Raw genomic sequence first — 23,242 nt, 5'->3', positions numbered from 1 at the left:
TAATTAAAATTTTAACATTTATTAAAAATTACTAGTTTTCTATATTAACATATACTATATTTACAATAGATAAAACTTATATTTATACAATAAAGTTAATTTATCGATCAAATTAATACTTACCGTCTTATTAGTTGATTATTAGATACTTATAAATTTTTCTACTAGAGGGAACTTTAAGTTAATGATAAAGTGGGGCAAAATTGTACAAATTGTATATACACACCTACCAGTTTCATAGATCCATTCGTAATATTGTTTGCTTGAAACGTGTTGCGTGTTATTTTTTTCTGTTATTTATACATGTATTCAGATTTGGTGAAAAAGATTTCAAGATTTTTATTTTCTGGTGTTTCAAGGACAAAAAAGTTTAAATTTATATGCAATAAATAAAAGAAATTTAAAAATAATTGAGTGTAGAAATCAATCTGTCAAATCAGGTAAATTGCACATCATATATATGTATATATATATATATGCATGACATGGAAATAATATCTGGAAATTCATTTTATGATCTCCTAAGAATAAGTAACCAAAAATTAAAGAAAAATAAGTAAAATAAGAAAACTATGATATGTAACAGTGAAACAACAGTGTTACAATAGTGTTACAATAATAATGTTTTAATTATATTTGTACTAAAAATACTAAATGATTTTCTTCCCGCTATTTTCCATTAATGTAAGATAGAGTGCTAGAAATTATTTTTGTCGTTATTTGTTATTGACAGAAATATATGAAATTAATGAAATTTATTATCATTATGAAAATGATAAAAAAATAGTGAAAAAAAATTGTAAATTTTTACTTGCTAATTTAATAATTCAAATTTATTTGAAATAAATATTATTGTTATAATTTTTAAAATATTGTTTTTTTATAAAAAAAATATTTTTAAATATTTACTAAAATATGTAAATATATTATATATTTTATTTTTTTTCAATTAATTTTGTTATATGCCATGTTTTTTAATTATCGTATTCTCTATATTAAACCTAACTATAGATTTGTGACTGATACCGCGCCAAATCAAATCCACCGCCCACAAGTGTATATAAATTGTACTTATAGTTAATTTATTTATATAGAATAGAGACATGTAGATTCATTATCTAATGTATTTCTCATACATTGTTCGTAATATAGAAATCCTGTCATTTGCTATTTTCATTGAGATGACTTCATGCTGATATTAAGTAATTGTTTTAATATGTTATTGAAATGTGATATAATTTTATTAAATAGTTCCAATCCAAAATCAAATCTAACACAATGTTTATCTTTATTTACGATGGAAGTTTACGCCTTTTTTAACTGCATGATAATTTATATTTTTATCAGGCTTCCTTGATTTATTTTTGTTCTTTTATTCATTTTTTTTTAAAATTAAAAATTAAATTAAATTAACAAATCTTATATGAAAAATATAATATTTATTACAATATTATAAATTGAATTTTTTTGTAAGAAAAAATAATATAGATTTATATAATTATTGAATTTTATGTATGATTTTATATTTATAAATTTATGAATTTTAGTACAACAAAATATAATAGATATGATAAAATATATTATATTTTATATTTTATATTTTATATATTTATATTTTTTGCATGGCATTTATTTTATAAAAAATCTGATAAAATATATATATCTATTTATATATGTATATATAATGTAAATATATATATTTATATTATATTATAATATTACTATATTTATATATACATATATATTGATATATTTATATTTATATAATTTAAAAATATATTTTAATTTTTGAAATTTATTATTTTAAATTTAAAATTCATAGGTTAATATTTAATTTAATTTAATATTAAATAAAAGATTTCTATTTGCAAAATTTTTAATAATATTATTTAATTTTTTTCAGAGTTACGATGGATCAAGGATTTCCAGCACAACATACTACTACTACCACTGTAACGACGAGTACGACTACAACACAACCAAATATTCGATTCGATTCATCTTATATAAGAACATTGCCTGGAATCCTTAAAATTGTTCAAGTAGTAAGTTAACGGTCATAGCATTATATATTGTAAGATCTAGAAGCATTGCTTTTTAAGACATAAACATGACATAAACGTATAAGTCTTATAACGCTCGTAGGCCTCTTGTTTTACAATATAATGCTATGACAGATGTTAAAAAGACGAATATTTTTTTGACTCGCCTTGATCTTGTATATCATACATATATTTATCAGTATTATAAATATTATATATATTTATAAATTATCTACATTGTATGTATGAAATTATATTGTAGATGTTAATACAGTGAAAATATAAAATAAAATTTTTTTACAGTATGTAGTGTAATTTTTAACTTTTTAACAATATCTAGTTTAATTTTATTAAAAATAAAAAATATAATTATTAATTATATTTTTTTTTATAGGTCCTAAATCTTTTGGGATTCATATGTATTACAGTATCGTCTTATTATGTTAGCCGCGGAGAATGGTTTAACACTGTGGCTATGGGAGGTTTTTGGTTCACAGGAATATTACTTGTTTTTTATTTGTTTCATATTGTAGAAAAATTCTCGAAAATTCCTTGGTTAAAAATTGTAAGTTAAAAAAATAAAAATAATTTTTTATATATAATTATGATAATATAAGATTTTTGACAAATAGTAATAATTTTTGAACTGATATCCGTTAAAAAGTTAACAGTGGTTTTTATGCGAAGAGAAAAATGATTTTATAATAAATAATTTGGATACTTTATATTTTAATATGTTATATGGTATAATAATATGGTATTAATAATTACTTTAATTATTTTAATATTATAATTTTGTTTTATATTTTTTATTTTTTATTTATTAACTTTTGAAATTTTATATTGTATTGTATAAAATAATATTAATTAAAAATGTTTTAAAAATAATATCACATTACATTTTTATTTGTAGGAATTTTTATTTTGTATAATTTGGACTGCTTTCTATTTGCTAGCTGCTTCTCTTGCAGTTGATTATGCCAAATATGTAGAAGCTTACGGAGTAGCAGCAGTAAGTTTTTTCAATCAGTATTAAAAATTAAATTGCAATTACAATGATCTTGAATGATTAATTAATTTTAAATAAATTATAATTTGATGAATTGTTTGCTTAAATTGTTTGATGTTTTTTTAACATTTTTATATCTTTTTATAGTTTTTTGGATATTGTGCTATGGTAGTTTATGGTTATGATGCCTGGCTCAAGTTTCAAGCTATAAAAAATGGTGCATTAGCACAGGGACAGAACACACCAAAACAAGTGTCTACAATGACAAGTCCTGCATACTAACTTTATTATAAAATATGTGATTTTTTTGATGAACTACACAAATAGACCAATTTCAAAACATATCATTGGTTTTATAGAGAAGATTTGATAAATTTACTTTCAAATTTTTTTCATTTTAATGCTTTAATGCAAAAGACTAATAAATAACAACAGGGCACAATAAATTTGAAAATTTCATTATTTTTTATCTATAAAACTTATATATTTGTGTATACACATACTATGTAATTTCATGGAAAAGAAGCACAATATTCTATAATTTCATATCTTTGTATCATATTTATCTATAAAACTTATATATTTGTGTATACACATACTATGTAATTTCATGGAAAAGAAGCACAATATTCTATAATTTCATATCTTTGTATCATAAAAAATGATATACAATTATAATATAACGCGTATTTTGGAATTTTTCATATTAATAATAATAATATATTATGTATGTATGTAATTTTTAAAATCTGTTAATATTAAAATAATATTTTAACAGATAGTATATATATATATTTGTATACATATACAAGAAATATATATTTAATCAGTATTGTTCATGCTATATGCTAAAATCAATTAATATATTTGTACTCATTTTGTATTTAATTTTTTCATTTTATATAATTTCATTGCATTCCTGATTGGAATGATATATGAACAGCTATCTTTTTTGTAATTTATTTGTAATTATTATATAAAGATTATAATAGAATGTATTATATAACAAATCAAATTAATTTTGTCATTTTTACTTATTATTTATATATATTGTATACAAAATTATATATTATTAAATATAAATTAGATTGTTTATAACATTTGTAAATTTGTTTATGATTACGCAGCATGTTAAGAATATTTTTGTCATTTTTATTCGACGAGTTCAATACAAGTATCTAAACATATATATTATGTACATGATATAATTATATACTAAATAAATTATAACTAAATAATTATATACTAATTATAAATTTCAGAATAAAAAGCATAGTAATGATAGTCATGACACAATGTATATTATTAGTTTGATATTTAAAAAAATAAATTATTTAATATCTTCTGCAAATTAGACCGTCATTATTTTCATAAAATATAATTGTTAATTACAATATATAATTGCTAATTTAATAACTTAATTTATTATTTTATATTATTTTATATGTTTTATTTAATAAAGCTCTACTTTTTTTTTCAACAAATGTATAATCACGAAAAAAATTTTTATCGATTTTTATGTAATTCGATGTTTTAAATGAAGACAAAAAAATTATTGAAATATTATTAATTCCTTTGAAGAGAACGAGGTCTACGAGCTTGTTTCTTACCCATGCTCGATAGATCTATAGTTTTACCATCAGGAAGTACTAATTTATTCTCTTGATAATCCACAAATCCATTCTCTTCTTCTTCTCGTTGTTCTTCATCGCATTTGATTCCAGTTTCATACGTGTATTCTCGACGAATGCCATCTGGATCGATATAACCGTATTTACCTCTGGTGATACAATCAATACCGATTATTTCTTCTTTATATGATCCATCGTCGTTTTCAAAGCCCCATGTGATTGAGCCATCCGAATTATCGTTACGATATCGTCTTATAATCTATTACAAGATATTAAAATATTTTTAAATATAAATTTTAATTTAATTAAATTAATTGATGAATTTTTTATTTTTTATTTTTATTTTAATTAATAATAACTAATCATTTTAAATCAATTTCACTTTTTCTTGATATTATAAAAAAATGATAAGAATCATTTTCTCCTTTTAGAAAATTATATTAGAGAGATTATATTAGAAAACTGTAAAAGAAAACTAGAGAAATTATATACGATTGTTGAAATTTTAAATTGTTTTTACTACATAAAAATAGTATTTTTTATTATATAGTAATTTTTATTGTATTCTTATTTATTTATTATCTATTTTATATGTTCTTATAATTTCATATTTAATTATAATTATTTTTAATAAATTTTTTCCTCTTTTAAACTTCTTAATTATTCAAATTAAATATTAATGATATGATTATTAAAATAAAATATGTAATAATATATATACACGATTTTTTATATAAGATTGAAAGAAAGCTTTAAATATTTCATGATACTAATGTAAGATTTGTATGTGTATAAAATTATAAATGATATAAGATTTCAATTACTTTTTTATGAATTGTTTTTCTTTAATTAAATTAATTCTATTAAAATAAAAGAAATCCTTTAAATATTGAAACTTAAACAATGTTATCAAATAATATCAGATTTGCACACTAACCTGTGCAACAGGTTTCTTTCCACGAGTGTCGTAAAGTTGAGATGATTTCACTGGTTTTGTAGATGATTTAACTTGTTGCTTAAATGGTTCGTCTATCGGTTTTCTTGATTTGTTCGGTTTTGATGTCGGTCGATATTGAACTGGTGCTGACGGTGCTGTTGGAAATCCGCTTCCTCTAGTGGTTGGACTTCCTGTCCCCGAAACAGGACGATATTGTCCCGATTGAGCTGTTGAGACAGTATTAGCAGTTTTTGATATAGAAGCAAGATTTGCAACGGTACGTGGTATATTTTCTTCACTTTCCTCTTGACTATCCAACGGCTCGTCACTTATATTGGTATCATCATCCTGATTATCATGTTCTCGAGGTGATTCGTGAATTCGAATTCCTTCATCTGGTTCTTCGTTTACTGGTTTAATTTGTGGAGGAAGTGATGCTGGTCCAGTAGGTAAATTTGGTTTCAATGACTTAATCGGTGTAAAGGAGCCTGGTCCTGTTCCAATTGAATCTTCGATTCTAGATCTATAGATAAATAAAAAATAGTTATCAATAGTTATTGCAATGTTAAACAAATTAAGATTTGAAATATTCATGAATTTAAATTTATCTATTTATGCATTTATTTTTATATTCATATTTTTAATAAAATAAATTGTATTATAGTGTCAATATCTACTTGGCTATTATAAAAATTAGTACTGATTGATATTTTTTTAAGAATTTAACTGAAATTAATTAAAATTAGTTTGATTGTCATCAATATATATCAATCTCATTATTATATACATTTCTACCTAAATGTAATTGGTCGACGAATTCGTTGATTCGCAAGTGCAGTTGGAACTGCTGGTCGAGCAGATGGCAATCTCTGAAAACGAGTTGATCGTAAAGATGACCCTCCTTTTTGTGGTATATTATCATCTTGGTTAAATTGAGCTGAAACAAGCACAGCGACGCATGCCAACAACTGCAAAATAAATATATTTTTTATTATATATATTTGAAATTTAAAAATAAATTAAAAAAAATATATTAATTATGTTTATGAAAATATTGATTAATATAAATTTTTGTATCAAGAGTTTTTAAAATTGAATTGTAATAAGAATTATAAAAGATAAAATTATATTATCAAAAATTATACAAATAGATGAAATCAGTGTAACAGCGATCATAATAATCAACATATGATATTGATATAGATGAATTAATTTATGCATTCTTAAATCTAAAATATTGCAGAAGCCTTTTTGATAAACAGTAGTTTGAATCATACGTTTTATATACGAATCTTCTATATTTTTTTTTTCTTTCTCTTCGTTGCTTTGATAATTTAAATGTCAAGCAACAAGTTACGTGTGTGCCACACAAGATGCATTACATATATGCAAGTATTATGCGTCCTGACTTTTCGAAATCGAAACGCTTTCTCTTTTCTCTGGTATCGTATGAATTTTGTGATTAATCTCGTATAATGTTCTTAATTATTAAACGTATATAGAAATGCTTTCAGAAAACGTGTAAACTAGAAATACAGGACCGGTTTGAAACCAATCCTTCGATGAAAACCTGTTATATCGAACGAATGCAAATAGAAAAGTAAGAACAATCGAATTACGATCATACCAATAAATGTAGTGATTCGATAGTTGTTTGATCACAACTCCCTTCTAACCTGTCGCGAGAACTTATATTAACAAACTTATTCCCTCGTGTAATTTCTCTTATATAAGAATATGAAATACCGATCATATTAACGTAACTCTCGATTCTATAAGAATTATTCAGAAATAAACGATTAGCATAACAGAATCAATAAATATAATTGATAAAAATGAAAGAGATTTTAGAGAATTTTGATTTTGCAAAAAAGAATAATATTGTATTATGTAATAATAAATATAATTAGGATAAAGAGAATTGATAAATATATCTAGTACATAAAAGAGAAAAGTATAATTAAGTAATGGAATTCTTAATAGTGTGTTAATAGTGTATTAATAATTACAGGAAATAAGAGTGATATAATAAGAGCAAATTATGTTAGAATTGCAATTGATTAGACTTTTTATAGATCAATAGAAATTAAGATTTTGGTAATTTTTATGTATTTATAAATTTGTTTTAAAAAAATTTTTTAATCTTTTTTATGAAATATGAAATATTACATATAAAATTTTAATCGCATAATATTATAAATATTATAAATTGATGAAATAAAAAAATTAAATATTTAAATAAGATTTTATTAATATTTAAAAGTATAAATACTGATTTTATTAAAGATCTAAAAATAAATCACTAAAATTTTAAAAAAATTCAATGATTAATGCCTTTATCAAAAGCTTATTAAAATTTTGCTTATTAAAATCAGATCACGTATTATAATTGAAATAATTCTCCATATTAAAGATTCAAAATAGCGAATTTCGTGAAAAATTCGCGTAAATATCGCTTTATAAAAATGATATAAAAGAGAAAAGGAAGTATACACATTGCGACAATCGTGTTGGAAAAGTTAAGCCATCGAGCTGGATCGCCATATCCTCCTCTGTAGTTCTTTTAGTTCACAGGAATGCACTGGTATTGCCAGAGAAAGAGGAAAAAAAGTTAGAAAGAGAGAGAGAGAGAGAGAGAGAGAGAGAGAGAGAGAGAGAGAGAGAGAGAGAGAGAGAGAGAGAGAGAGAGAGAGAGATGGAGAGAAGAGAGAAGGGAGAGACAGGCGAATCGAGTGGACGCGAATTTGTTTCTTACGGGATTATACTTCGTTCCAAACTGGTGACCACGCACCTACTAGATATTTCTAAGGAATATACTGCGAAAAATCTATTTAACTTTCTTGTCAGACACTTTCACTTGGCTTGGTTGCGCGGGAAGCCCGTTAATTTTCGTCCCTCGTGGCCGAACATTGTTAAGAAATGCGTTCAACATCTTGCTACAATTTCTCTCTTCCCAATTCTCGTTTTTTTTACTGATATATAGCTTGTTCGTTCATTCACTCCCCCGTACTTTCACTTTCTTTCTTTGAATAGTCACCCATCTCATTTCCTATTCGTTGTTTTCGATCGACTTTTGTTTTCGATTTTACAATGGATATCACGTTTTGGAAAGGTACGAATGAGATTCTTCAAATTATTCGATTGAAATTGAACTCATGAATGTATTGATCGAAGGATTAAACATTTTTTACTCTATTTTTAAATCTGGACATTTTCTTGGTAATGTTTTGATAATGTTTTTAATTAAGTATCTAGAAATTTTAATATAAAATGAAAAATAAATTTGTACAAAATAAATTTATACAAGATAGTTAAATAAAAAAAAATATATATATATATAAGACAAAATATAAAAAACATATTTTCTTTTGGTTCTATAAATATTATGTTAATGAAAATGATAACAAAAATTATCAGAAGAAAAAAGGAAGCAAAAATAGTAAAGAAATTATGGAGAATATGTTGACTTGAGTTCCTTACATAATATCTGATGATTATAAAATATAACCGATCGAAACAGAAAGCTTTCTGGCTCAAATACAAAGAATGTGGATTGGCAGAACTAAACGAAAGGAATGTCAAGGAATAAAGGAAACTTTATATGTAAGTTGATATATTTTTTACACATTGTCTAAGAACCTGTCTGTCTACTTCGACTTTCATGCTACGCACTATTTCTTCCTTATTTTTTTATCTTTCTCCTATGATTTTGATGTAAATATCATGATGAAATAATAAGATAAAGTATCATACAATGATTATATAAAATATTTTCTTGCATAAAGAATCTTCATTATTTCATCTTCTGTAAATTTTCATTTTTTAATTTTTTTTTCTTTCACCTTAGAATTTTTATTATATTTTTTTAAGTTCTTGTTTATACATCGAAAATAATTTTATTTAATTTTATATCTTCATTTTTTGAAATAATTAAAAATTAAAAATAATTTAAATATTTATTTGTTTAAAAAATAATAAATATTTTTCTTATCTAAAGATTTTAATTTACATTTAGAATACATTTATAAAATATAGCAATTAACTTTCAACATTTATCGATTTAATAAATCACTTTCTAATTTAAATTCACTCGAAATATTTTTAAAGTTCGCGCTTCGCGAGCGTTAGTCTAGTGGAAAAGGAAACAAGATGGAATTGGACTGTGTTCAAATTCAAACCTCTATTTTCAATCTTTTATCATTAGTGAAAGAATACAAATATTTTAATTTTATTATAATAGTTAAATAATCCATTATGTCTCTAGTTATTGTGAATTATCTCTTCAAACTAAATACATATATTAAAAAATAAAACTCTCCACGGTTTCACCATACTTCTTTCAATTTTATTATAGAACTAACCATATTTTTCTTTTATTTATAATTAAAACGATAAAAAACTTATTTAGAGATAAGCAATAAACAGATAACAGAAACAAAATATAAAGAAACGATTCGAATTTTTTTATATTATCATAACTTTATATAGATTGAACAATATATTTCTCATTTCTAACAAAACAAAAAAAAACTATCGTTATAATTGATAGTGAAAAAGAAATTACAGATTGAATCGACAAAATGGCGGACAATCTAGAGGGCGGGAGATAAAAAGTTGAATCTTTAATGGATGTAAAAAAGGAAGAAAGAAGAAAAAAAATGAATTTGGCTACTCACGATCACCGCGACGCGCATGGCAGTGTCCCGTGTGTTGTGTCGCAATGGTGGTCACGCTGGGTGTGGTGCCGGCGCATTTATGCCTCACACTACCGCGAACGACTCCCCGTCTCCCTGTTCTTATACTTATATCCCCGTTTAAATTCCTGTGGTACGAGCAACATGCAGGCCAACTTTCCATCGGTCAGAAGGAATACGAGATCGTGAAACGTTTCGGCATCGATAAACATAGTTCTTTAATTTGTCCTACCGGTAATATAATAATTAGTGCCGATATTGCGGACGATCATCTTTTCGATTTATAAACTTGAATCATTGATTTATTAATCAGTAGTTTTATAAGGTTTTATTGGTATTGTTATGATTCTGTTACCGCGTAATATTGATAATTGTTATTGTATCATATTGACATAATTGGATAATATTGTATTCGTTATTGTGCTATATCGATTGATTTATCATATATTATTAAATATAATATTAAATATTATATAATAGTAATATTGATGAATTTAACACTTTTATTTCTAGCAATTGTTACAATTATTATTGATATTATAAATATTGATAGTATTTCTGCTTTATAATATATAATTAACTTTCTTTGAAAATTGATCGAATTATGTGTCATATTTAGATTAATATAAAACAATTGAATATGTATCATATTCGTAATTCATCTAAGTTTTCATTCCAAAAATTATATTCAGAAAATCGGCGCAAATAACAAACTTAATTATTCGCAAAAGGAATTGCGTGTGTTCAGTGAGAGTAATTCTAATACATATTGCAGTTACAAATACATAACTAAATTTCTAGTAAATACGATATTAAAAATAGATACTAGTGTTACATATTAATGCTACAAGTTATCTGAGTATTACATATATCTTATTTTTTCTTTTTAATCGTGAAAGTAAATTATTTTTTTTCAAATTAATAATATTTCAATAATAATCAGATAATTTTCGGATCGTTCTTTTCAATATTTAATATTATCAATATTTCGAATTTCTTGCATAAATATTAAATCTGAAATTTTTCTAGAATAGGGAATGCTTAATGTAACATAACATAAATATATCAAATATTTCATCATTAATGATATTGTGAAATTTAATTTTCACATTGTGAAAATTTTTTCGAATCATTTTAATGTTTTTAATATTATCGGAATCATATATACAATACATAATAATTAAGAGTAATTCGAAGGAAGAAAGTTTCAACTCAGTTGATGTTCAAAATAGTACAGAAACTCTTTAACCGCGATTTTCTTTCGTTAATGTCGAAGGAGAATAGTTGGTACCATCGTTACCTAGAAGAATTTCTACGGGGAGATAGTGCTTGAGGCTCGGATTCAAGGTCAGTGTCGGGGCTAAAGCCATTGCACTAATCCTCGTAATACGATGGCAATGTAGGTATATATATATACACAATACCTTGAGACATTATGTAGCCGGGTATAATTTACTATATATTTATACTTTTACATATAAGTGCATGAGCAGGGTGTAACTTCAGAACAAAAACATACATCTAAATTTTTCTGGCAGGAACAATTTAAAAGTCAGAAGCTTATTTTATTTGAATTTCATTTTAAAAATGAAATTTATTTTTCTTTATTTTTCTTTATACAATTTATCAAATTTTTTATATTTAATTTATTTATTCACTATTTGATATACCAAATATAAAATTAAAATATTATATCAATTATAACTATGTTCTCTGATAATTTATAAATGTAATTTATGTAACCAATATTTATCCATTTATAAATTTAATGTAATTGTAAATACTTTTTTATGATTATTTTATTCTTTTATCACATTTATTTCTATATTTGTAAATATAGAAAAATTTTATTTAAAAAATAAATGATGATAAATCTATGATAAATAATAATATATATTTTTACAAAAAGATAGTAAACTGCGATTATGTGATGATTAACTATTATTCGATTTTATGGAAGATTCAAAATATCATTTTAATATTTTCCCGTTGCAAATCATTAAAATAATGATTCTTAACATTGACTTATAAATTATATGCATATGCACTAAATGCAAATGTTACCAGAACATTCTCCATCATCTGAAACCAGTTTTCTTATCATGTCTTCTTCGTACTTTATAATATAAAGCATATTTTATTTTCATAATTCTTTTCTTTGCAATTTCCAAGGCCAAACGATACAATTTATCATTAATTTTAAATTTAAAGAATTCCAATTATAATTCTTTCATATATATATTTTTCATATATCGTCTTTAAACCTCTCAAAGCGTCTTTTATTTGTACAGAACATCATATTATTCGCCTACAATTGTTCTCCTTGCATCAGATTAAAGATCTTGCATTCTTCAGTTAACTTGAATTGGTTAACAAACTGTACAATGTTCAACATTGTGTGAATTGAAAGAGGTCAAGTATAACATTCTTTCAAGTCTAATATTATCTAATATTAAATTAAAAAAAAAGAATGTTTTTTTATTTGTTCAGAAATAAAAAATAAATAAGAAAATAATCAATAGTAATTCTATGGTCATTTCTATCTAACTTTTATAAACATTTTTTTTTATAAAAATTCTTGAACGCATAATTTATAATAATTTCTGTAGATCGATATTACGTTTTATAATAAAGAAAAAAGAGGAAACTTTAAAAGATAATTTTAATCTATCATTTTCCTAAAAAAAAAAAAGAAAAACATAAAAGAAGAAAATAAATGTCCTAGAGATTCGATAATTATTAATTAATTATAACGCATATATCTTCAAAATAGAAGGTCATATTTTGCTTTTTACCATCGATTTACCCCATGAGGAATGTCCAGTCGCCATTCGGTCAGGAATGCCGCGAGTTCGAACCCCTGAAGTCGAATCAGGTACTTACTTACGTTGGTCAGCAGGTCTGGAGTAAGAGAAAGAGGAAGGGATAAGAGAGTGAAACAAGTAGATAGGTAGATAGGTAGGTAGGTAGGTAGGTAGGTAGGTAGGTAGGTAGGTGGGTAGGTAGGTAGGTAGGTGGTGCACCGGAGCAAGCGCTTTCGCGGGAGGTGAACACAGTGGAAGCAAGCGGAGTCGAACCGGCAAGCCAGACGGATCATTTTATGGAGGCTGAAACCCCCATGAAACCGGTTCTTCCTTGCGCGCGCTTCTCTTTTCTTCTTTATTCCTTTTTTCCATGGCGACGTAGTCGCCGTGTAACCATCGGCTGGTACTACTGCGATGCATACTCGCGTGTTACACGAGTATGCTCACGGACACGCATGATCTTCGAAATATGTAGTACGCGCGAAGGACACGTAACATTATTTCGATATCGATGATCTTGAACTATTTTCTAGATATTTCTAGATATTATTTCTAGGTATTATATTGAAATTATTTTAAAAACGTACAATTTGACGATAATTCGATGAAAATTTGCAAATTGATTATTTGGTTGATTTTTTATTTTATTTAAATATCAGAAAGAGGTCAATTTTTGCATTTTAGGATTGAATGTTTGAAGAATATCTGAAAAATATTAATAAAGATGAAAAAAATCTTACGTTTTTTGAATAAATCAATTATCGAGTTCAAAGTTATAAAATAATAATAATATTACAACAAATTGTCTTTAAATATGTTATCATTATTTTTCCTTGATTTTTAATATTTACATAAATTTTATTAATCCTATTGAATTGATTTTTACGTTTGAAATATCATTGAATTGATTATATGATACAAATAAAAAACAATTTACTACAGCATATATCCCATAATTAATTGTCTATAATTTTTATAGTAAAGATATACATATTAATAAATTGGATGCATCAGTAATCATAGATGACAGTTTGATGATTTAGAAAAGTTTAATCGCCATGAAATTACGATGTGTTTTGTTTATTGATTTGAAAGTTTAGAGTGTGGAAATAAGTATACTTTTTCTATCTATATCATTGCGATTTTATCTTGGATTCGATTTTCTCTGTTGTTTGTTTCATTACACTGTCACCTTCAATAATGTAATTATTGGTAAAAATAAGTAAATTATAATAATTGTTTTATTTAAAATTGTTGATTTAAAATTGTTGATCTTCATCACGAATTTATATCTCAAAAATTATATATTTTATTTTATTAGCAAGTTTCTTAAAGTATTCAAAAAAAAAAAAAAATACTGTTTCATAACTATTATTCTGTGTTGGATATAATATTAGATTCTCTTTCTTAATAAAAAAATATTTTGCATAAATGCTGTTTATTGTATTACTTTCAAGTTTTTATAATTTTCAAATCTTAATAAATGCAGTTTAATAATTCATTAGTAGATGTATCGATTAATTTATTTTTATAACCAATAATAAAAACTTATCGAACTAGAAAAATATAGATTTTAAAATATTGAAACTTATAAATCCAAATTTTTTTAACATATGCAGATAGAAAATATCAATTGAAATAAAAATTTTTTGTCATATATAACTTAATGGAAATAATTGTATGCTTTATTCAATAATTCAAGAAAAGTTTTTATTTTAATTTGAATGAATTTTTCAATTAATTGTAATTAATGACAATGATATTAATTTTCCATATAAGTTAAAATTAAAATTTTTAAAATAAAATACATTATTTCATATAAATATTTGATAAAAAAATAAATGCATCTCTTAGTTTTTGGTATTTTTGGAATTTAATGCATCAAGATTTGAAATAAAACTTTTTAATAAAACTTTTTAATTAAAGTAACTAAAGTTTCATAAAGTATATATACAAATTTCACGAGTATTTAAAAACATATCAAGTTTATTTAAAGAAAATTTTAATATTTTTAATTTGTCTATAGAAATAGACTTTTTTGATACAAAGGAAATTGCCGTCCTCGGTTTCGAGCTAACGTCGCAGCTCCGCAAACACGACGATAGCAGCGTCATCAAGCTCCTCGTCGACCGGCCGATTGAACGCGGGCCGCGATCGTGCCGATTCCTCTGATTGGCCGAGCGAGCCGGCGTTACTCACGGCGCAAGAAGACTCTTTGTCTGTTTTTCGTTCGGTCGACTAGCCGGTAACCGGCGGAGCGCAAGTTATACGTGCAGTCGGAGGTCCTTCAGCCGTCGCGCCGGCTGCAATTATTACGCTCGCCTTCGAATTCGATCTCGACTCATTCGCATATACGTTGCGATTCTTCCATCGGCTTAGCTATCGAAATACGCGCCGGCCACGAAACAGCCACGGAACGTGCCGGCGAACTGATCGGGTGATGTGTATTTAAAGTTTCGTCGGCGATCACAAATAATGAGGATATCGGAGAAATGTCAACGATGATTTGATTGATTGAAGGTAAGGTTTTTTTCTTAGAAGCGATATTAATTTTTTAACTCAGTAGTTATCTGTCGATAAAGATAATCGAAGAACAAAATCTTTTTTTTGTTTTTGAAATTTTGACATTTTCATAGTATCGTAAGCATATCTAGTAATTATACTATCTATGTTTTTTATATTTTATGGTTTAATGATCATAGATTTTGTGTGTAATAATCAAAGAATCTATAGCAATATCGATGTAATAGATTATAAAGATATTTTTACAATTCTCCATAATTTTATCTTTTTTACATATTTTTGAAAAAAAAATATATGGAGAAAAAACTAGTTTGGACTCTGTTTTTCCTCTCTTTTATCTTTATCTATTCAATATATAAAATGGTTATATTCTGAATTTCGACTTCCTTCAACAATTTTCAATATAGTATCGTTGAAGAGCATTGGCCGCAACTGCTGCAAATAATATGAATAATTATATGAATTTTTAAAATAATATTTTATTAAATAACTTGAAAAATTTATTAAAAAAATATATTATGTTAAAAAGATATTAAAAATAAATAGCTTTTTATATTTAATCATAATATAAAATTCTTAACGTAGAATCTTAATTTTTAATGTATATAAAAATGTCATACAAAGGGAAGTAACCAGTGAGAATCTGAAGAAACAAAGTTCCTTGAAACGCTAGACGTACATACGAACATTCGTATATAAGTACATATGTATGTGCTTCAGGCGCGGACACTGCTTCGGTCAAGGTCGTAGTCTGCAAGTTAATGCTCTTTTTACACGTTCTCTTTTCTCGGCTGTACACAGCGTCCCGAAAAGGAGCCAATTATTGTTTGCCAATGCGAAACATTTTAATATAATTATTTATGAATAAATATTATTACGATTGAAATAATAAAATATTTTTTAATTTTTAGCACTATGTACAATTATTAATATTTTCATTACCACAGATTTGATTCTGAAATATTTAAAATATTATTATTATAATTAATATTATAATTAATATTTTTATAATGATTTACTTTGTTGAAATATTTATTTAATTTGAATATTAAATTTCTAAAACGAAATACTGTGTCGAGGATTGGTAACTCCACCACCGTTGGCGGAATCTAATAGCCAATGGGGTACGAGTTTCCTTCTCTCGGCGCGAAATGCAGCCATAGAATATTTAAATTTTATTACAGTTTAATGTTTCACTGGAAATACGTTAATATATTTACGTAAGTATTCAAGTAAGTACAATTTTGCTCCAAAATAAGCATAAAATTTATTTGATCTTATTGTAGATCAAATATATTATTAGGCTTGACTTTATTTGAGCAAAAAACTCGAAATAAAAAATAAAATAACTTATACCAATAGTGATATTTTTTGAAAAAAAGAATAAAATATGATATATTTTCTTATTCAGTTTCGATTCTGAACACACATAAATATTTATAACTTTTTGCTTTCATGAATTTCTTTCATGAATTTGTTTTTGAATCTTTCACTTTGCAAATGATTTTAAATAAAGAGGAAATAATAAATAATTAATTTCAAATCTGAAAAACTGCTTAATTGGATCAAGATTGTATATACTTACGATAAATAGTAATTTGAATCGAATAAATTCTGTTAAAATTTTTAATCAATAGCTTAAACAAAGAAAATGCTAAAATAGGAGTTATTTCTTGAGCGCATAAATTTTGTGTAAACAATTGTTGTAAACAAAGAGAATAAATAGTGGAAAAAAGATAGAAATAGAATAAAAATTATGAAATCAGCGCCATCTTTAAAGTGTCGAAAATGAAACTATATAAATAAAGAGAACAAATAATAAAAAAAAGATAGAGATTGTATAAGAATTAACCTTTAGCGCCATCTCTTGACTACTATTGAGAAATATTTTTTCATATTTAAAATATTTAAGAAATGACGCTAGTCCTTAATTCTTAATACTTTATTTTATTTTAAACAATTATTTTTGATATTTAGATAAGTATCTATTTATCTCTATGTTTGTTTTTCTTATTTGTTTTTCTTATTTTGTAAAATTCATGCATTTAAGAGATAGCATTGATTTTCAATTTTCTTATCATCTTTCTTGTTTAAGCTTTATTGATTAAGATATTTAGGTTACATAAATATATATATATGTTTGACATCATTGTTATAGCAAAACAAAAATAACATATATTCTTTGCATTTTCTTTTTTGCTAGATTTTAGAATGTAGTGATAATCTATGATAAAATATCTATATAGATATATAATCATTTATAAATGAAAATTTATCAAAATATATTAGTATATTCATGCAACATTTATTATGGATTTTTTAAATTAATTTATATATATATATTGTGTAAAATTTGCAGCAGTTCGATTATCCAGAAAATTAAATTGCAAGTTCTCCAAACTCAAACGTGGCGCTGCAAGCAGTGTACATTTAGATCCATTTTGATTCCAGCGATCGTGCCTCAGTACAGCCAGTAGCGTCATAAGTAAGGTTGCTGTTGGGTTGTCAGTAAATGTTCTGATTTGTTTTATATATATACATATATATATATATATATATCGTACAGTATGAATAATGTTTTTGTGTTACTGTTTTTATTTATTACATTAATAGAAATTGGATGTGGTACACAAAGAACTGTAAGTAATATATTTTTATTATTAATCATTACTATAAATAATTTGATTTGATTAATTTATTTGAATCAGCATTTTTTCGAATGGTAAAACAAAGGTCGCGCGTAATATGATTCATCATCTGATTGTTCTATCTTGCGGTCAGAGTCGATTTAGAAATTATTGTCATATCTCAATTCGTCGTCGTTGAATAACAATTCGATGGTAATTGGGAGCAGTACGTTACTTAATGAGGAACACGAGTTCCCATAACCCACTTATTAATTAACGTGAGAACTCTAATAATCAAGTGATTAATAATGATATAATGTTCGGAAATTTAAAAATAAATTTTTCCTTATATAATGACATTCATCTATATATATAATAAAAATTGTTTCAATTTTATTTTTTATATTTTGCATAGAAATAAAGTGAAAAAATATTTTATTAATATTATTTGATTCTATTGTTGTAAAGTATGTTAATTGATGTGAAATATGATTCATAGAATTTATTAATTATAATTATATATTATTTAATTATTGAGTTGCAAACAATATATTTACATTTTTTTATATAAAAGAATTTGCCTGGCACTAGTTACGATCATGGCTGAATTATGACTGTGACACGAAATGTAAAGACAAAAATTTAACAACAGTTTACCTAAGAGCTGATGGCCCTAATGACACTTTACATTATTTGTGGGATTTTGATGGTAATCCATCAGTATTCTTAGCCCTTACTTTACCTTCAGCTTCATTAAACATAAGTTGGGAAGATTTTTTTATTAAAAGAAAAAATTCCATAAAATTTACAGAAGAACCTATTTATACTTTTGGAGTAATTTTTAATAAGGTTAGTATATATTAAATCTTTTTATAAATAATTAAACAAATTATTGACACATTGAATAATATTTTCAGATTATAGAATTCAATGATAAAAATGATACAGCAATGATGAATATTACTAATATTGTAGACACAAATGTTATACATCCCATGTTTTTTCAATGGGATCGAAAAGCTTTAATACAAAATACTGAATTTGTTACATTAAATATGGAGGGTAACTATTACAATGATAGTATTATGAATATCAGTAGATATGGAACTGTAAAACTTTCGGTAAGATATCATATTATATATAAGTATATATAAAATATGTAGTTTATTAAAATTTGTTTTATTTATTTTTTAGTTGATAGGATTTTGTTCTCTTGATCATTCAGAAGTTATGCCTCATATGTTACATACTGAGAATTCTACTCAAATTGATATTATCCTTCAAAATATAGAAACTAACAAAACTTTTACTAATAGTAGATTTGCAATTGAGTTATTGGTGGCAGGTGAAGGCAATCCTGATATTCCTATGTTTATTAATCCAAAAAAAAGTTTAGATGATGAACATACACCTGGAATATTTGAAGTAATATATTATAATTTATACTTTTTATTAAAAATAAATGAATTAAAAACAAATAAATAAATTTAATATTGTTTTAATATTATTTTAGGTTGTTGAAGTCAGAACACCACCTTATAAAAGTATGGATAACTACCAGACAGAGGGAGCTTATTTGCAATGGAGACCAGTTTCTTACACAACTATATCTCGAGATACAACAAATTCTACAGAAACAATGCAATATTCACCATTGAAAGTATCTAATCATACAAGTGCTATTATGAATTCTATGTTATATTGTTATTATGGAGATAAAATTGACGATTTGCTCACTCAAAGAATTATTGTATCATTAGGAACAAAAGGAGATGGATTTTATAAAAAAACATATTATTCTACATGGTAACTTTATTTTAATAATTCATTTTTTATTTTAATACTAACTTTATTTTAATATTTCATTTCATAATACATAGTTTCACTTCATTTCATTTTTTAATATGTACAAATTTACAATTAATATTTTTTTTAGGACATTCTTGATTGGATATGGTACACCACCTGATGAACAATTTTCTTATTTAGTAATTATGATTATTTCAATTGGTCTTGGCCTTCCGCTAATTATTTTACTCGTAATCGGATTATATCTTTGTATTTCCAAATTGCCGAAACGAAATAGTGAGACGTATTTAAGTCAGTAAAAATATGATTTATAAATCGTACATAGTTTCTAACTGAACAATGTTTAATAGAAGTCTATGCACATTTAGTTGTATTATCGACAGACCACCGATAAATTTTACAAAAAGATTTTCCTATATTTATATATAGCACATATATTTTTTACACGTATTTCCAAATTGATACATGAAAATCAATTTGAAGTATATATTAATGCAATGTATACAAATTATTCTGTACAAATTTATATATAAGTAATAAATTATAAAAAAAAATTTTTCAAGAATTATTTTTTAAACTAGAAATATATATTTATATAATACAATTTCTTGATTTTTCTTTGGTACTTAAAATTTTAATGAATTCAAAATCAATATTTTAGCGAAAAATATATAGAATATATATATAAAATATGTAAATATAAAAAGAAAATATAAAAGAATCAAAAAATAAACTTGTCAATATATACCATCACTGTATAAGAAGGATGGAAATCTACATGATACCTCAATGGCGACGGATGACAGGATGACAGTAAGATCGCAGCACAATCGCTAGCCAATAGTTTCTTAAGGAAAGCTTTACGGGCGAGCTTGCAGAGACGGTCGGTTATTCCGAAAGGCGGCAGGCGAATGTTTTTAGGTGAAGATAGTAAGGGTGGTGCGGTGTGGTACCGTGTTTCTCGCTATCACGGGGGTGGCGGGTAAGGTGCTGTTAGTGGAAGAGTACATTTTCATTGATCCATTCGTGGTACGGAAGCAAGGAACGTACGAATTTACGAATCCTAATCGTGATATTAACTTCGTATTCACTGTATTTCAAATTAAAGTTACGATTAAACAAATTTCCCTTCTGAATAATTCTTACCATGGATCGTTCGAAAACGTTATGGTGGAGAAGTGAGAGGGAAGCTGAGAAATGGGCTCAATCAAAGGTTCATACAGAAGAAGCGTATACCGCAATTGTCATTGGGTGAGTACGGATTTGTAGTTGCGATAGTCTCTCGCGCAGGTTAGTCGAACGTGGTGGGTGGTCAGACAGAGGGGTGGTTCGCGTAGCGAGTCGCGAATGGTGCGGGTATATAGTGGGACGCCTCGAAACTAGTTCCTGTCGAATCCGCTGCGCGAGATTGGCGCGTGGCGGTGCAATAACGTCCGCGTCGGGTTTGTCTAATCGTGACACAGTCCTCGAGAGAAGCTTTTCAACCGATAAAAGTGTGCGTCAGACACGGAGTGTTTTAAGAGACTCAGACTCAGTGTTAACGGGGAACTGGTGGATAGTGGTGAATTCCCGTGGCCAGATTAGCTGGATAAAAAGCAAAGATTGAAACAAAGAAACGGACGAGGAAAACGTCGACAAAACGGGAGACAGTGCTAGTGGCGACTAAGTGAGCGAGATAGAGTCTACGGGAAGAAAGAGAGAGAAAGAGATATAAACGAGTAGGGGGGATATATAGGGATGAAGAAAGAGTGAGAAAGTGCTAGGTAGGAGGTATAAGTGATAGAAGGAAACAGAAGGGGGAATAAGAAAGAAAGAGAGGGAGGGGTAACGATAGAGACAGACAGGGTGTTAGAAAGAGAGAGAAGGCGCGCGCGCGCGTCTATGTGCCAGAAGGAACTGACAGATAAAGGAAGTGGAAAGGACCTGGTCGGTCCTTCGGTAAGGAAAGCTAAGGGTACGAAGGACGGCAGGAAGGCAGGAAAGACGGAAGGATCGTAGTCAGACGAAGCTGTGTTACGGGGTGACAGCGGTGCGAGTAGTAGAACGCGTCGGGTCTGTCCCCCAGGAAGGGACCGTCGCGCGCAACGCGATCAATTTTCGTTGCGACGCGGGCGGTGAGACTGGAGGAAAGGAAGAAATGACGACTGCAGCGAGATACCGATAACCGGCCAGATAATGTTGTCGCAGAGCAAGTTTTACGCTCTCTTTATCCACTACACATTTGTGTAGCGCGACACGGGGCGGGTCCTTGCCGCTGCGGTGAAGAACAGAGGTATCGGAAGAGGAGGTGGAGGCGCGAGGAGAACAAAGGAGACGAAGAAAAAGGAAGAAGAAGAAGCGGAAGAACGAAAATTAGGAAAGGAACGAAGAAATTCGTTGGAATTCCTGAAAAGTCTAAAAAGATATCCGAGAAACTAGGATACGTTTTATTGTCTATCGTCTATAATCGTTGCGAAAAGAAACAGAAACAAGAAAAGAACGGAGGAAAGAAGAGAGAAAAAGAAGAGAGAATAAGAGAAAGAGACACACATAAACACACACGCACGTATACGGAAAAGACAGAAAAGTTTGTCGACGTACGGTGTGTGTTCAGTTTACAGTGTCGTTGCTTGGTAGTGTGCTCTACCCTTGCCGAAGTTGAATAAGTAAGGCCCGCGGAGGTATCTCAGAACCCGCCCCTCCTCGACGTCGCAGTGCCTCTTCTCCATATCGCTACGTCGTGCTTTTTTTCGTTCAAGCTACGACTATCCCTACATTACCGGAGAAACTCCTCGACTGTAAGTGAAAAAAAAATTTTAAACTGTTTATGCATTTTATTTTGGATATATTTTTTTGTGAATTTGAATCGAAATTGAATTGAATTATTTTCATTCGATAGTAATCATTTATCAGAATGATTCACGTGAGTTAATGAATTGATTAGGATAAACAGCGTGTAGGATATTTCGTTGATTTTACCACTTGGAAACCGCGTGTGCTTCTTGAAGGAGGCGCTAACAGCGCTACCGTACAAGTCTATCACATAATAAATTATTTTTGTTACAACGTATACATCCATCGTTTCGTGTTTTAATTGCTAGTGAAATTTTTTATTTTTTTATATTAGGATGATTTATGTCATGATATGAAAAACATATTTTATTTTATGTGTGAATCTTCTTGCTTT

The 23,242-nt window shown here is 26.7% G+C and overlaps 3 protein-coding genes across 4 annotated transcripts; 2 read left to right on the top strand and 1 right to left on the bottom strand.

The window, feature by feature from the left end:
* Positions 1-122: 122 nt before the first annotated feature.
* LOC107993603 (plasmolipin) lies at positions 123-4,402 on the top strand. 2 transcript variants are annotated; one of them, XM_062079220.1, is made up of 5 exons: positions 123-440; positions 1,904-2,045; positions 2,437-2,607; positions 2,956-3,054; positions 3,199-4,402. In XM_062079220.1, the coding sequence occupies exons 2-5, from the start codon at positions 1,911-1,913 to the stop codon at positions 3,331-3,333; spliced, it is 540 nt and encodes a 179-aa protein (XP_061935204.1). In that variant the 5' UTR covers positions 123-440; positions 1,904-1,910; the 3' UTR covers positions 3,334-4,402. The 2 variants fall into 2 exon arrangements, with proteins under 2 accessions (XP_061935204.1, XP_061935205.1); XM_062079221.1 differs by lacking the exon at positions 123-440 and adding an exon at positions 1,095-1,202.
* On the bottom strand, positions 4,067-10,491 carry LOC107995873 (uncharacterized). The gene is given in 5 exon segments (XM_017053635.3): positions 4,067-4,941; positions 5,620-6,142; positions 6,415-6,587; positions 10,296-10,329; positions 10,331-10,491. Coding segments are annotated over 5 exon segments (1,200 nt in total). The 5' UTR covers positions 10,477-10,491; the 3' UTR covers positions 4,067-4,617.
* Positions 10,492-15,395: 4,904 nt separating this feature from the next.
* Positions 15,396-22,552, top strand: LOC108001241 (glycosylated lysosomal membrane protein A). The gene is made up of 7 exons (XM_028664321.2): positions 15,396-15,637; positions 18,092-18,279; positions 18,859-19,116; positions 19,185-19,388; positions 19,462-19,692; positions 19,781-20,073; positions 20,204-22,552. The coding sequence occupies exons 2-7, from the start codon at positions 18,208-18,210 to the stop codon at positions 20,373-20,375; spliced, it is 1,230 nt and encodes a 409-aa protein (XP_028520122.1). The 5' UTR covers positions 15,396-15,637; positions 18,092-18,207; the 3' UTR covers positions 20,376-22,552.
* The last annotated feature ends 690 nt before the right edge of the window (positions 22,553-23,242 follow it).

This window comes from Apis cerana, linkage group LG9 (genome assembly GCF_029169275.1).
Source record: "Apis cerana isolate GH-2021 linkage group LG9, AcerK_1.0, whole genome shotgun sequence".
In the NCBI taxonomy this organism is placed as follows: Eukaryota; Metazoa; Arthropoda; class Insecta; order Hymenoptera; family Apidae; genus Apis; species Apis cerana.
This window is presented reverse-complemented; position numbering and strand designations above follow the sequence as displayed.